The following is a 16,583-nucleotide window of genomic DNA, read 5'->3' on the forward strand; positions in this document are numbered from 1 at the left end:
GGGCGGGGGGGGGGGGGGGGGGGGGGGGGGGGGAACACTCCATTCTGAATAAACGAGAAATTCTATCATCATGGAAACATAATAGAATAGGTGGTGAAGCATTACCTGAGCTTGGTGTGGGCTGTTTATTTTTGGAAGTTTCAATGCCTGCCCCAATTAAGTTCATGATCTTCTCAATCTGTTAAAGAGAACAAGAGAAAATAATCAACTTTGATTTGATTGAAACAACTCCTAATGAATAAAAGCAGCTGGGATGTTGACATTCTTTCAGTCTGTATCAACATTTTCCATTAATTCAAAACATGCATTAAACTCCTGTCTAAAGCTCCTCCATCCTACCATAGCCAAACCAATTATAAAACAGGAACACTGAATAAATGGCACTGGGTAAGGAGTTATGACAGTGAGTGCTGCTGCTGCTGCTGCTGCTGGGAGTATTGGGAAGGAGGCCGGATGCTTTACAATGATGGATTACAAGCAACAGTCCAACGTGTACAGCAATTCAATGACTAACCCACCACTCAGCAAAAACACAGCGGGGTGATAAGGTGAATTTCAATCTAGAATCTACTGAAACTCCAAATTATCATAGGCAGTGCACAGAACTGACCCTCCAGCAGCGGCGTAAGGTAGTAACAACGGGCCCCAGTGCAGGCTGTTTTGATGGGCCCTTGGGCTACACAGTTAGGAAGCACGTGCACACATTCGCTGTGTTTGTGACTAGAAGGGAACCCTGGACTGGCATATTTGTATCCCTTGTTTCCTTTGCACCTTTTAACAACTGATAAGATAAGATGAAGTAAATACCTAAAGCTCCTTAAATAGATTCCTTTCCATATTAACATATTAAATTCTCTTCAGTTCTCTTTTTGTGCATCTCTCTCCAACACACACGCTGCTGCTGCATCTGTGTTGCGTGCGCCTGGACGCATCAGTCTAAAGCAAAGTACCATCATGAGATGGATTTTAGAGTCACCTCGACTAGAATCTGTCACCTAGACTATTATAATTGCAAAATACAGAAGTCAAAGAGAAAGTTATTAGGAGCATGGCCAGTGCTGTCATTGTCAAAATCCTGAAACTTCACTACAAACAGCTGAGTGCAGGGGGTGTCCACTGTGCTGAAATGACGCAGACTTTTTCGTGCAATTTCAGTACAATAACCTCCCGAATCACGACAACCACATTCCTCTTCGACAGAGAGCCAAGACATTATGGTGAATAAGAAAGAAAAGTGGCCTACTCATAACTCAATGCCATGTTCTGAAAACAAACCAGCAAAGGCGCACACACAGATTAATTCCAACACGCACATCCACACTATTAACCAGGTAGGCCTACTCAGCGGCGAGCTGACCCCGAAATGATAACAGCCTTTAAAACAGCGGCACGGCCGCCACACCAAATCCACTGAAAAACCACTTGAAAAGTTACTTACCTATTTGAAAGGCACCCGATGCGCCTGCATTGAGCGACATCTTTGATAATGTCCTCAGTAATCCAAAACAATCTTATTTGGGAGCTTTGCGATCCTCTCCTCCAGTTCTTTTCTCTCCTGTCTCTTCTTGAAATAACTTTTCAATGACTACTAGCTTGCACGTGTGCTCAGCTAGTCTACTTGGCAGATTTTGCATTTCACCCTGTTTCTGGAGTCTTGTCACATGTTCAAATACAAACTTAAGATTGGGCAGCCATATACATATTACCCAGCAATCATCACTGCACATGTGGGCTATGTGACACGAATAGCAAAGAAAATAAGACTAAATTCATTCTGTGGAATCTGTGGAATACATTTTTTATATTTCACTGTATACCTTATAGCCTACTGCTTGCAGTCAGTAGTTTTACCCACAAAAGTCTGTAGTGTTAGACACCACGGCAAAGGGGGAAATGCACATATAAGTGTATATGTACTACTTGATTTTAATCAGTAACATTGTTAGATGTCAATTGGGTGTGCACGTGCTGACTAATAAACTTTGAATTATGTTTACCATGTACCCCTCATGGGTCCCATTGTGGCTGCATTGTCTATACCTACGCCCCTTCCCTCCAGAGATTTAGGTCTGTTGCTGTGACTGTTTTTTAGTGAGTATTTGATTTCCCTCTCAGACCTGTATTATTTAAACTTCAAAGAATAAAGGCAACAGCTTACTGCAAGGTTAAGAGAGCACAATGTTGCATGCAGGAGATTACAGAGCAACTCAGAGAAGAGTTGGTTAGGGGCTTAGAGACAAAAATGTTTATTTAAGTAGTCTCTGACTTTCCAGGAGAGCCAAAGCAAACAACATTTCCAGGTTGCTTGCTTTTGTTTATTTTGCTGGATAACTGAACAATAACTCAAGTTAAAACAAGGCTTTTGGTGCTAGATGCAGTATGTCATTAGCACAGTGGTAAACAGCTAGCCTGGCTCTGTCTTAAGGATGCAAATCAAATTACCTGCACCTCTAAAGCTCACTAATTAACACTTTATATATGTGTCTAATACAAATTGTGGTTTTAAGAGGGGTTAGGCTGGTTGCCTTTCATGGTGGTGACAGAAGTTCATAGTGTCCAGCCAAAAAATAGTCCTCCAAAAAAGATGTAAAATGACAAATTGTTATGTTTACACTTATTTTCAGACTGTGCTAGGCATATTTCTCAATTTCCAGTCTTTATGCTAGTATGCTAAGCTTGCCAGCTGCTTCATAGTGAATGCACACATTTAAGAGTGGTAGCAATCTTCCTCATCTAATTCTCAACAATGTTTTGTTCATTGTTTTTTTTCATTGTTTCTAAAAAATGTCAAACTATTCCTTTAAATAAAACAGCATAAAAACTGAATAGGATAAGGCCATTTAAAGCAGGTGAGGTGTTATCCTAAACTGTCCCATCTCTGTCCCCTCTTATTAAACATTCAAAAACAAGCATTGTGTTTCACTGATTTCATTCATCTCGATTGGAACAGACATTTCATTTTGAAGAACCCAATGTCATATTTCTTCCACGTAAATATACACAGTGGTATATTATGACTCATGATATTCCAGCAAAAGCAAACAGTCTGGGTCTTATCATATGTACTGCATATTTGAATAGTAATCACTTATCACTAGATAAGTGTAAGCAATTTGTCTACAGAAAACCACACTGCTTGCTGACACTACATGCTTCAAGGACAACAGGACCTTATTTATGCACAGAACAAATGTACCATTCACCCCATTATAAAGAGAATAGACTAAATAAATAAAGCATTTCATATTAGTTGGCTATTTCTAAGTGAATGTCTCCAAGCACATGTTTTGACAATTTGAAACAAGACAATTAGCTGGCTGTGGTCACCTAAAATTGTATGTGTGAACTGGCAAATCAGGCTGGGAGCTAAATTTAGAATCTATTCACAATCAGCAATGAAGATTTTTGCAAGCCTGAAAAGCTGATTCTGCTTTCACTAGTGACACTAGAGACACGGCCAGGCTTATTTGATGTAATATTTAGTGTTTGAGAAAGCCCTATGCACTTCGCTAGTGGCATCAACACTGTGGAAAAGCCTTGATTCATTTGGAAGTCAGGCACGTGGGACGCATGGCATATGCCTCCAGCAATACAGACCTCACATTACTCTTTGAATTAACCCAGTTACATTCTATATCATACACACATGTACCAGGGCTTCATCACATCTAAGCTTAAGTGCACCTTTATTATAACCTGTTATCAAAATGCTGCTTCTAAGGAAGTGCTGAAATATTTCGTAACATCATGCACACACTGCCTCATCCACTGTATAAATAGTTAGATGTTTGGCACTGGGTTAGCGTAGAACCCAGACGCTTCTGCTGTGAGGTGACAAGCACTAACCACTGCACGACAGCCCTATTAGTATTTTTTACTACTAAATCCACTTCAGCCTTAATCAGCAGGTACATATGGCAGTTAGGTGAGAATCAGGTTGTAAAGGTACTTTAAAGTGTAACAAATACTAAAGAAACGGTTTGATACTTTTCTTTATTGTGTTGAGGATGAGATGAAAAGATTGATACCTCTCTCATATTGGTCTGGTAAATATAAATCTACGGCCAGAAGACGGTTAGCTTAGCTTAGCATAAATCGAACTTCCAGCACCTGTAAAGTACACCAATTAGCACATTTATATCAATGCGTATAGGCTAAGCAACAGAAATACCTCTCTGCGTAATGTTCAGTTCAAGAGCCACACAAACTACACTGCTCAAAAAAATAAAGGGAACACTTAAAAAACACAATGTAACTCCAAGTCAATCACACTCCTGTGAAATCAAACTGTCCACTTAGGAAGCAACACTGATTGACAATCAGTTTCACATGCTGTGCAAATGGAATAGACAACAGGTGGAAATTATAGGCAATTAGCAAAACACCCCCAATAAAGGAGTGGTTCTGCAGGTGGTGACCACAGACCACTTCTCAGTTCCTATGCTTCCTGGCTGATGTTTTGGTCACTTCTGAATGCTGGCGTTGCTTTCACTCTAGTGGTAGCATGAGACGGAGTCTACAACCTACACAAGTGGCTCAGGTAGTGCAGCTCATCCAGGATGGCACATCAATGTGATCTGTGGCAAGAAGGTTTGCTGTGTCTGTCAGTGTAGTGTCCAGAGCATGGAGGCGCTACCAGGAGACAGGCCAGTACATCAGGAGATGTGGAGGAGGCCGTAGGAGGGCAACGACCCAGCAGCAGGACCGCTACCTCCGCCTTTGTGCAAGGAGGAGCAGGATGAGCACTGCCAGAGCCCTGCAAAATGACCTCCAGCAGGCCACAAATGTGCATGTGTCTGCTCAAACGGTCAGAAACAGACTCCATAAGGGTGGTATGAGAGCCCGACGTCCACAGGTGGGGATTGTGCTTACAGCCTAACAGGACGTTTGGCATTTGCCAGAGAACACCAAGACTGGCAAATTCGCCACTGGCACCCTGTGCTCTTCACAGATGAAAGCAGGTTCACACTGAGCACATGTGACAGACGTGACAGAGTCTGGAGACGCCGTGGAGAACGTTCTGCTGCCTGCAACATCCTCCAGCATGACCGGTTTGGCGGTGGGTCAGTAATGGTGTGGGGTGGCGTTCCCCAGACCTGAATCCAATTGAGCACATCTGGGACATCATTTCTCGCTCCATCCACCAACGCCACGTTGCACCACAGACTGTCTAGGAGTTGGCGGATGCTTTAGTCCAGGTCTGGGAGGAGATCCCTCAGGAGACCATCAGCCATCTCATCATGCCCAGGCGTTGTAGGGAGGTCATACAGGCACGTGGAGGCCACACACACTACTGAGCCTCATTTTGACTTGTTTTAAGGACATTACATCAAAGTTGGATCAGCCTGTAGTGTGGTTTTCCACTTTGATTTTGAGTGTGACTCCAAATCCAGACCTCCGTGGGTTGACAGATTTCCATTGATAATTTTTGTGTGATTTTGTTGTCAGCACATTCAACTATGTAAAGAAAGGAGTATTTAATGAGATTATTTCATTCATTCAGATCTACGATGTGTTATTTTAGTGTTCCCTTTATTTTTTTGAGCAGTGTACATCCCCCAAAATGAGTAAGTGAGTGTACATGGAATTGAGTTAAGTACTGAGTTGTCCTTATTAGTCATGTAAGGAAAGGTGAAGGAAAGGAAAGATCCAGCTACCCTGACCTGCAAGCCATCTCTCAATGGGAATAAATTTAACACAAAGAGCACTTTCCAGTGAACATCTGGGAGCAGGACGGAAATCATTAACTCAGATCTATTCACGCAGAAATTTAATTAATAGTCCATTTATGAAGCACATGGGGCTCTGGGTGGACTCTGTCATTAAATCAGCAGTGCTCAACTCAACTGAGTGATAGCACTACATCCTGAAGTGATTTGTATGTTAATGCAGGTTGATCTGCTCTTAAATTCCTGCACACACTGCAAAGAATATCTATGGGATGTCACCTTTGCAGTGAAAAAGATCAGACAGCAAGGTGAAATCATTTTGCTTATTTCCAATACAAGTCAAGTGGTTGACAGATTCTTTGTGACCAATTCATCAGCCTGTATTGTCTGTAGGTATGATGACTTCTTCTCAAACTCAAAACAGGTTAAAATACACAGGAAAGAAGTAACACTTATTGACTTAAAATAACTGATAGGGTACAAAAATCCTTAACAAGACTTAATAAAAGTCTTGCAAAAATAAGTCTTGTTGTACACTCGATGGACTATAATTTCTGGCCCAACTTAAATTGCTACTGATCTTGGGTTTGTGGTTTTGATTTGGCCCAAAAGGATTCAAGAAAAATTAGATGAGAAACAGTCTGTAACTTTTTTCAGGCAATAGATTGCTGATTTAATTCAACATAGTTTCAACATGTTACAGTGTTTTTGTTACTTTTAAGTGAGCGCCATAGTGGGCAAGAGTTGGCCAGTTTTATCCTGAGTTACTCAGACTAAAGAAGTTCCTCTACAGGCCTTATTATGCCTACACTCATTATTTGCATCACTGCCCTTGGAAAATATATAGTATATACATGAGGCACTGTTCCATGAGAGAAAAATTTGAATCCTGAAATCCTAAAGTAAACCATGAAATTTAATACTCTAATTATAATTAATTGGATATTTTCCCAAATGGAGGTAGAGGCAAAAAAATTGAGCAAATCTGTGGCACAATAGCAAATAGTGAATGTTTTTGATGGACTTGGGCCTATAAGGGTTTGACTGCTATAGGGTGAAATTGCTGTTGGATCCCCTCAGTTTTGGTCTGGTCTTTCTTTAGTTTTTTTTAAATTTATGTATGTCCCTCCAGGATTTCGCAATGTCGGAATCGCAACTATTAAGACAAATTCTACAAATCCCTTGAAAAATGTTCACTGAAGTAATAAATAAGATGAGAAGTAGGGTCATTTTGTCATTGAGTACAATGCAGCGCGACCGTGAAAAACAGAATCGATCTTCTTTACCAAAGCGGGGTAAAGTGTTGTGCAAAATGTGCAGTATTGTGTTCGAACATAGACGAAATCATGACTGACACATAGAGTGGCAGAAAGGCATGGAGGACATCAGACGAGACAAATCACTGAAACACAGGCTGTTGCATCCCGGTCAATTGCAAGCACTGAAAGAATCAAGGTAAGCTGGTTTAAATGTGCATGTTAGGGTTAGGCCTGCAAAATCCTGGAGGGACTGTTAAATGATTTAACTATAATTTTAAAGTAATGAAAAAACACATCTACCATGCAGTTTTCACTTAATCCCACAGTTTCATCGCCAAAAAACACCCCAAATCACCGCAACTTTCATTGCAATCTAACTTTCAAATATTGATATCGATCTTGACCTCAGAAATTCAGTATCAGTCGAGCTTTATAACTTATAAGCAGTTATTTCAGCAGAAAAGCAACATATCTGGTGATGCCACATTAAAGAATGTGACTTTTGTTTAAAACTGTGACACTGCTGAAGACCGATGACATATTTCTTGGAAGAAATCTGCAAAAAGTTTCTTCTTCTAAAGTCATTGTAATTTTAAAAGTATATGTAAATTAAAAGGGCAGAAGTCACCACAGCTTTTGTATTTGTTTCACGTTCCCTGATTGCTCCAGCCAGTCATTTTGGGCCAAGGGTTATAGTGCACTGTCGTCTTTTTTGAAATGGCAAAAGTGCACAGAAAACAGAAAAAGTGTGAAAATGGTGCAATTATTAAACTGTATAATAATTGTATGAAAGTTATTAAGACAATCAATTCCAGCAGCCACTTATGTCTAAATACCACCTCTATAATAATTAATCACTGTCAGCTATTTGCTTTGAAGAACATAACCATAAAACAGATCAATGAAATACAATAGATGCCTACAGAAACCATAGCTGTGTCCCAATTCAATATTAAGCACTAATTCTATACAGTAAGCTAATCTTTATATTGTACTTTTTGCAGATAGAATACAAGAAATGACTTTAACATTTTGTACTAACAATAAGAGACATGACCTATCAATCATACTGTGACTGTGGAACACTACTATAAATTAAACTTCATAAGGAGAAAGCAAACACACCATCCACTCTTTGTCAAGCTGTGAGCTCATTCTCACTTTGTTGTGGATTGCATTGTGGGGCAATAGAGGCCATCAAAAGACCAATGAGAAAGCAAATTTAGTATATGTACTGACATATTTGAGTATACTGAATTGTGTCAATTTTCAAGCATGAAAAAGACCTCTTCAAAACCTGCTTAGTGTGGAATCGGGACACAGCAAGTGAAGTAATAGAGAGGCTATATGATATACTATAAATTCATGTTGTTACATGTTTTCTTCCGTCCATCTTTCTTGGCTACTCAACTACATGTTAGCTATAATAATATAAAGATACTGTGAAATAATCTTAAACAATGTTAGAGATAATGTGAAATAATGTGCTTTAGAGATACAGAGTATAATATTGTCTACTAAGCAAATGTCTCTTGCACATAAATGATGGCGGTAAGCCCAAAACAGAACAAATAATGGAAATGATGGCTGGATATAATAAACTAACCAAAAAGGCTGCCTGCCTCACTGGCGCTGATCTGGAAACAGGATTACAGCCTCAGTATCATTGTAAATAAAGACAGATGGGCCAGTAGCTCCACATTATACAAGACATAATTCTATCCAGCAGTGCTCATGATTTGGATTGATTTTTATTTATTTGACAGCTTTGAAAGCACACAGTATAAACAAAGCTACTAAGCGTGGTAACAATAAAGTCATGATACCCTTCATGGTTATACTGTAAATGTGGAGAGACATGGTTGACATGAGTGCATAGCTTTGTCTCATAGATCGGTTTATCGGTTAGTGGATAAAGTGTTCTTTTTTTTTTTTGCCTAGTACGAATCTTAATGACACAACTTATAGTTATAGTTACAATTATCATATTTAGACTTCAGACATATGATCATAGAGGTCTTTTAATTTAACAACCTGCATCACAAAATTGCTTAACTATGATTAGGGAAAGCTCGTGGTCATGGTTAAATAATTAAACAGCCATTGCTATGAAATGAAACATGAACCCACACCAGTGTTAAAGCAAAATGCTTTATACAACCATCTACTATAACTTAAATCCTAAAAAACTGTCACATTACTAAATAACATAATACAATAATTTAAAAGTTTTGAAACTAGGAAGCCACATTGGCTGTCCCTTCAAATTTAAACCTTCATATTGCTATTTTCAAAATGGCAAACCTCCATTTCTAAAAGAATACAATAGATTTTGAACAGGTCTAGCCTTTGAATGTGTGGGATAACGGCGTTAAACAGTCGGTTGGATGCAATGTGGTATCTCAAGTCATGTGTTATACCTGGTGAAAATTTACAGGCAATGTGACAGGTAAAACAGGACTGTGACTACCCTCACCCAGCCCCCAGCAAACACCATCACCACTACTCTCATATTCATGTACCACATCTGTCTTACCAGAGCTTCAGATGTGTTCACTCTGCCGTGGCTCTTTGTATAAATTATAAACTATCTTACACGTAGTTTGAAAATATTCCCTCTCAAACATTTTTGTAAGTTCATTCTCTTTCATTTTCTCTGTAGCCAATTCAAATTCATAGATGTTGAAAACTCATTTTGGTTCATAACACATATTTAGAGCTATGGTGTATCAGTTTTCACACTATCAATTTCAAAATGACATAGACATCATATAAATTACAAAAAGATTATAACAGAATGAAACTGACATGATAGAAATATGGGCATTTTCTAAGAATCCTAATCTGTGTGTATTATGTAAAACCACAGCCATTAGTAAGTATAGCAGCACATAAACACACGTACTGTGTGCACTTTAAAAGCATGCATGTGTAATCGTCTGCGAAATACTGCTGGGAGTACATACGAACGAAGCCACTCAAGCATCTTTAACATGTGGTTGTGTTAACCTTTGCTTTTGGAGTATTGAACAGATGTGGTGAAGACGTCAATCACCTTAATCATAAATGCCATTTCTATTATTAGTAAAGTGTGTAATGGTCATGGAAATGCAAGGTGCATATATAATAAGGTTATTTGTGGTAATTTAAGTGAAATGTTAGCTTACATTAACGATAGCTTTGACGATACGCAGGTTTTGGTTGTAGTGTAGCTAGCTACCTAAGGCAACTAGCTAGCTAAACTAACTGAAGTTACAACAATTTACATGAAGTTTCCATTAAAATAATGGATTTATCAGAATAAACTTTCACTGAAGACAACAAAACAGACAATTTAACTAAATCAAAAGTGAAACATTCTCTTACAGTTGACATATTGACATAACAATTGACCCAGTGGTTAAACTTGGGTCACCTGACATCGGCTGTAATTAGGTCCAGTAATTAGCATTTTATCGTTACAGCTACAGGGTTAAGCTGGATCGGGTTACACAGGCAGCTGTTGTTGTCCATTAACAGTATAATTCAACTGATATATACAGTAGTTGATGTCATGTAGGCATAAATGTTTTGGTGGAAGGGATTTCTCTTAAAGTAAAACAATGTTTTAAGTTACACAAAAACTTCTGGGGGAACAGGCTAACTCTCATGTTATTTTATTCATTTATTTATTTGTTTGTTTGTTTGTTGATTAATTTAGCAACAATACAGAGTGAGCATCCATAGTTTGGCTCCAGTTAGATGTCAAAAGAATTATTTACTAACCTGACAAAAGCTGAAATGTCAGGTAGAGGACATCATAACACGTCCTCATACATTTGAACCATCAGATGCAGATGCAGTCACCTATTACAGGACTGAGAGTGAATGTGGTGTATGTCCTTGAGGTTTTCCATTGAGTATTTTCCTTTATCAAAGTTGCAGTTAGACTAATGATAAACAATGTTAGATAGTATGTAATATTTAGGAGGATCAATTCACAGAAATGTAATGTATTATACATAACTATGTTTTCAGTGGTGTATAAAGACCCTACATAATGAACTGTTATGTTTTTATTACCTTTGATACTTTACCATTTCTATCTACATACACTGTGGGTCCTCTTACATGGATGTCGCCATGTTGCGCCGCCATGTTTCTCTGCCTGTTGCATCCAGTGGTCCCTCTCCTCTGTTTACCTTTTGTTCTCTGTTGTTTCCCCATCCTATTGTGCCTGTCTGTCTGTTTTCCCTGTGAGTTGTTTAGTTTACAGGTGGGTGTGGTTTTTCCTTGCTCCTGCACTGTGCCTCCACACATCTGCACCTCGTTCCCAATGAACCGCCTGTTATCTACCTCGGTCCAGCACGCCAGTATTCGCCAGATCGTCTGCGTGTCTTCCATGGTACACGCCTTGGCCTGCTCCCTTAGTGATTTAGTGTTTGTGATTTTCCCTTGCTCATGCTAATCTTTGTTTGTTCTCCCTCGCTCTCACAGAAGCACTCAAACCTGCCTGTCAGACGCTTGCCTGCCCACCTGCTTCACCCTCAGAGCTTCAGCTCAACCACCTCGCTTGGTTTTCCCTATCTGGACCTGGATCACTCCCTCGCCCCCAGCAGACTGTTAATTCTTCAATAAACTCCTTTTGACTAGTGAACTGTTATCTGGCTCTGTCGTGCTTTTGGGTCCAGCTATCTTGTACACGCACATAACACTGCCATGTTTCTACAGTAGCCCAAATGGACAAACGGCTTTTCAGAGCACGTTTCGCCACTGAATATGTAAGAAGATGAAAAAGAAGAAGAACAAGAAATGTTAGAAGTACTAGTAGTAGCAGTCTAGTGGTTTATTAGAAGTAAGAAAATAAGAGAAATTTGCACAAATGGAGGCCCACATGTATTATTTAGCACAAGAGCTGACAGAGTGTGCCGGCCACCTCACCTTCTCCTGTGAGCTTGGAACTGAGGGGTGAGCAGTGCATTCATGTGACGTCGAATAATCAGAATCTTATTTTCCTCCTTAACTCTTAGTTGCAGAATAAGAAATAAGTGTACATGGGACATAAAGAAGTATACAGAATTTTGATTTGTTCAAAATCGCGTATTGAAAATATATATTTTGCAAACGTAATTTGTAATATGGTTATAACGCTTAGTTTGCTGTCCACGTAGAGTGAACTAGATGTCTGCATGTTGTTTATACGCTCTGATAATGCTAATTCAACAAATCTTTGTTGTAGCGTCTATGTTGATTCTACATTCCGACTTAGGAGCACATGAACAAACACTGAAATTGGAAAAACTTCACAACTTGGGAAATGGGACCATCTGAGGAGCATGTGAATGCACCATGAGATGCTGGTTGCAATTCGCAACCCTCATTACTAGATGCCACTAAAACTCACACACTGAACCTTTAGGTAGTTCAGAATGCCAGCATTTGTATTCAGTACTTTTGCTTTCTGTGTGCACATTTACTGACATATTTCAGTTTGATTTTGTATCTGACCTTAAGTCCATGTTCCCTTTGAACCTAGTCTGTTTCTTTAATGTTTGGTGGTGGATATACTCACAGGCCAGAGTCAATTTTTGCCTCCGCCACACACATCTACACCCATATCCCCAACCCAAACAAATCCCTTGAAATCTTGACAAGAAACAGACACTCAGGAGCAGCTGCAAAACAGGATGCCCTTGGAAACAGGATACCCCACCCAACATGGCCTGAATAAACAGTTCTGTCAGAGAGCAGAGGGGTGGGGCAGAGAGCAGGCACTGGACATGAAGAGATGACAAAGAAAGGGGTGCACAAAGCCAAGTAAAAGTTCAAGATGTCTAAGTACTCTGAAGTGAAACCCAACTGCCCTAATGATGGACAAGGTGCATGCTCTCCACATACTGCAAACCAAGACCAGACTCTGGTTATGTGACAATTACATAGGCAGGGCTGTCGTACTTAAGACCACTTAAGTTGAGTTCACGACAAATCCTGGTCCTATTTCTATTATCGTGTATCTATCCATGGATTAGGACCTCCAGCTTTGTATTACATTACTGTTAAAGTAGCCCTTCCTTTTTATTCCAGGAAACCACATTAATTGAGATTAAGTGAAAAACAATATGATTATATTAAAAAGAATGACGTATATATACATACATTTTTTAAACTATGAAAATATAATCATCCTTACATCCAGTTGTGCATAAAATTAGACATCTAAAATGAGCTTGGTTGTTGCATGTCAAAGACACACTATGGCAAATAAGCATTACCAGCAAAAGCCACGAGTTGGCCGATAGGGTGCCGCCATGTTGAGTTTTTGCAACCAGCGGCACTGGATGTGACCATATTTGGACAAGATGGTTGAGCTAACGGCTTTGTCCGGAGCTAGCTATCTTGCTTAGCAAGGTGCATCTGTAATTCACGTTAACTGTGATTTTAACAGAGCTGACAATTTTGTCCAGCGAACAACAGTCTTAAAACTAAATGTACTCCTAATAAGCTTTTTCAATGGTGCTGGTTAAATTTACACAGTGTCGTTGGTATGGGTCACCTCTAGCCTGATTGACAGGTCGCCATGGTAACGACTTAATAATAGATAGGTAGATAATCCCACCCTGAAGAATACTCTGCTTCATGGTCTATTTTCCTCCAAATGGGACCATAATTTACTAAATGTACATCATGTTGTATTGAAGAAGACATGAAACTAGTGACTGAGACCATAAACTCATTAGGAAAGTGTTTACTGAAGTAATTATTCAGCTGAGAAGTGGGGTCATTTTACCATTATATCTAATGGAGCCAGGCTTCTTTTTGCAACCAGAAGAGGCTGATGCTGACTTACTGTATGTGTTTCACAGGAGGAAAAGAAATATCAGTAGGTGTTTCACTGCTAGCTAAGATATCGTTGGTTATGCATGACAAGATATTGCACCATGTAAAACTTAACCTCTTAATAAGCTCTTGTAATCTTTATTGTTGTGATAGGGATCAAGCACCCAGCAGAAAGTGTCAGAAATGTTCTAGTCTTCTGCTTTGTGGATGTTTTTCAAGTCGCATAATTTTGCCTGTAAGCTGTGCACTATGATAATATATCATATATATATACACACATATATATATATATCAATCATAATATGTCATCAGCCATTATCCCCACAGTGCCTTTGGAAGTTTTGGTAGGAAATCATTATTAATATCATGGTCTTTGCAGTGCTTAAGGGTGTACTGCATTTACGCTCCAAAGTGCTCAAAAATCACAAGTTAAAGCTTTTGGGGATAATGGGAGGGGGGGTTGCTCAAAGCTGAAAGTAGATGGCGCAAGACAGAGCAAAGAACCAAGAGGAGTGCAGGAGGAGACAGTGGAAGCGTGGGTCGCCCCTGAGACATGTACTGAGTGGATGTGGAATGACAGCACAAGCCCAATTAGTCTTGGATGCCAGGGCTGCTACAGGGAGGTCGGTGCAAGTGATCAAGCCATTCATGCATTCAAGCACCAACCCGCAGGCATTCTACGCCAACAGCCTGGGTAAAGTTACTACAGTCTATCACTGCTTCTGCTGGACTCTCATACTGCTGCCTCTGCTCTCCCCCTCTTCCTTCCTTCCTTCCATTCTCTCTCTTGAAATGTGCTGTTTCACCCATTCCCATTTCTTTCTTTTTTTCTCTTATCAGCCTCACTTTTCTCTAACACATTCACACTCACTAACGCACTCTCTCTTAAGGACATTAACACACTCTACTTGAAAGCCTGCCCATGCCTTAACACCGACAGTGCCACTCCCTCTGTCCTCTACAAACTCCCACTTGTTTCACATCCCCAGAGCTCGAGTATTACCTCATCCCACTCAGAGGCAAAGGAAGACATGCGCTCCACGGACGGCTGCCCAGTGCTGCAGTTAGACACGGACCCACTGCGGCCAGTCAGATTTCCATCCTCCTCTTCGAGTGGTGACGCCAACAAGTCAGAGTCTGACTTGGACAAGCTTCGAATTAGACCCAGGTCTGCAGGTCTGACTTTGACTGCTGCCACCAATACAGACTCAGCTGAAACTTCACTCGAGTTCTTAACATCAGCCTTTGGGTTCTGGATCACCTTGGCGGGGTTGGCGTCCGCCATCCGCTCTGCCATTGTTTTGGAGCTGCCAAGTGCAGCTCAGAGTCCTCAGTTTCCTGCAGTATTCTGACTTTTCAAGTCAGTCCAGAGAGGGGTCTAGGATCTTTGTGGAGCTTTTCAACTTCAAGATGTGGAAAGCCGGTCAGTGGTAGTACTGAAAGACACAGATCAATGAAATATAAGTATTGTAGACTAGAGAAATTCGCCTGTGCACCAACTGACTCCAAATTACACAAAGTGCTCCTGTTTGGAGGGAAAGGGAGCCTGTAAGTGAGAGACAATCATCAGGGTCCACCCACTAGTTGTATCCTGTTGCCCTCCCCTGGTTGCCTCAAAGAATCCCCCTCCTTTATCCTCTCAACTGTGACTGTTTAAATAATCCTACATGTTCTACTTTCCACATATTCTGCTTTTCTTATCAGGCCATGTATCTAATGGTGTGGTCGTGAATATTCCCAGTATTATCTGAAAACCAGCATTAGATGAATAAAGAAGCACATGCATGTTTTCCTTTGCATATACATGTGACACAGACATTCATAACGGACACCCATACACACACACGGATTCATTCAAATGCATAGTACTTTAAGATAAAGCCTGATGTCTGATGGTTAAAAACTTTAACTCATCACTGTCAGCTGAAATTAACAAAAAGTCCTAATTACCTGCTGACTTGTAGTCTTCACCCTGCTCAGCGTTTTTGTGTCTGTCCCATTCCCGGGTTGTTTCCAGGCTCTTCAGGAGGATCGGCTCTGTCCCATACTGAGGATCAGAGGACGGGAGGATCCCAAAGCCTGGCCTTATTCAGACTGACAGCTGGGGTAATCAGGTTACTGATGCACTGGGTGGCTGCTCCATTTTAAAGGAGGGAGAGTCGGGATTCCTTCTTTTCTGTCTGTGTGTGCAGGAGACTGGAGTTACTGAGTTAAGTTGAGCTTAGTATTGTTGTTCAAGGGCAGACATGGCATAAATTATGTTTCAGACATTTAATGATCTACCATGGACTACCAAATAAATCACAAATATCTATCATATATATTGCTTTGTTATCCCACATTAGGAAATTTGGACTGGAGTTCCACCCATGCTGCATCCATAAAAAAATCTTCCACATACATAAAAGACAAGGGTAAGCCATTTACGGGGAACATGAAACATATAACATGATAATAACACAAACAGTAAAAAAAGACATACACTGACATTAAATAGATAAAACCTATGCTACAAATATATTGGTTGGTTTCTAAACGGACTTCTTCCTTATTTGATCTACCACTATTTAAATGTTTATTAAAGCAGGGATAATCTATTCTAACGACAACATGGCACTCTTAACCTCCTCCCTGATGGCAGTAGCTGGTACTCAGTGTGTAGCACATGGCATGGGTTGATTATTATCTTGTTGGCTTGTCTTCCATGCACTCTGCATGAGTCAGATTTGTTTGGACTTTAACTGCACACAGAAGTTACCAATTTGAGCTGTGATGCTGCTTGATAAAGGACTACTATAAACTTCTGATCAACACCATGAACTCTGAGTCATAGATCTAT

At 40.1% G+C, this 16,583-nt stretch overlaps 1 protein-coding gene across 7 annotated transcripts in view; it reads right to left on the minus strand.

Annotated features, from left to right (window-relative positions):
* anks1ab (ankyrin repeat and sterile alpha motif domain containing 1Ab) overlaps positions 1 to 15,202 on the minus strand; it is a 47,783-nt gene extending 32,581 nt beyond the window's left edge. For 4 of the 7 annotated variants that reach the window (XR_006821574.1, XM_046028844.1, XM_046028842.1 and 1 more), the window contains exons 1-2: positions 14,748 to 15,202; positions 106 to 178 (exon numbers count right to left, since the gene is read on the minus strand). Coding sequence is in view for 6 of the 7 variants with exons in the window: in XM_046028844.1 (XP_045884800.1) it covers positions 106 to 178; positions 14,748 to 15,041 (367 nt within the window). In the remaining variant the exon portion in view is untranslated. Of the gene's footprint in view, positions 1 to 105; positions 179 to 339; positions 359 to 1,243; positions 1,309 to 1,438; positions 1,592 to 14,747 lie in introns of those variants that run through there. The other 3 variants (XM_046028846.1, XM_046028847.1, XM_046028845.1) reach the window with 3 other exon arrangements.
* Positions 15,203 to 16,583: the final 1,381 nt, after the last annotated feature.

Source organism: Micropterus dolomieu, linkage group LG18 (genome assembly GCF_021292245.1).
Source record: "Micropterus dolomieu isolate WLL.071019.BEF.003 ecotype Adirondacks linkage group LG18, ASM2129224v1, whole genome shotgun sequence".
NCBI classification, from domain to species: Eukaryota; Metazoa; Chordata; class Actinopteri; order Centrarchiformes; family Centrarchidae; genus Micropterus; species Micropterus dolomieu.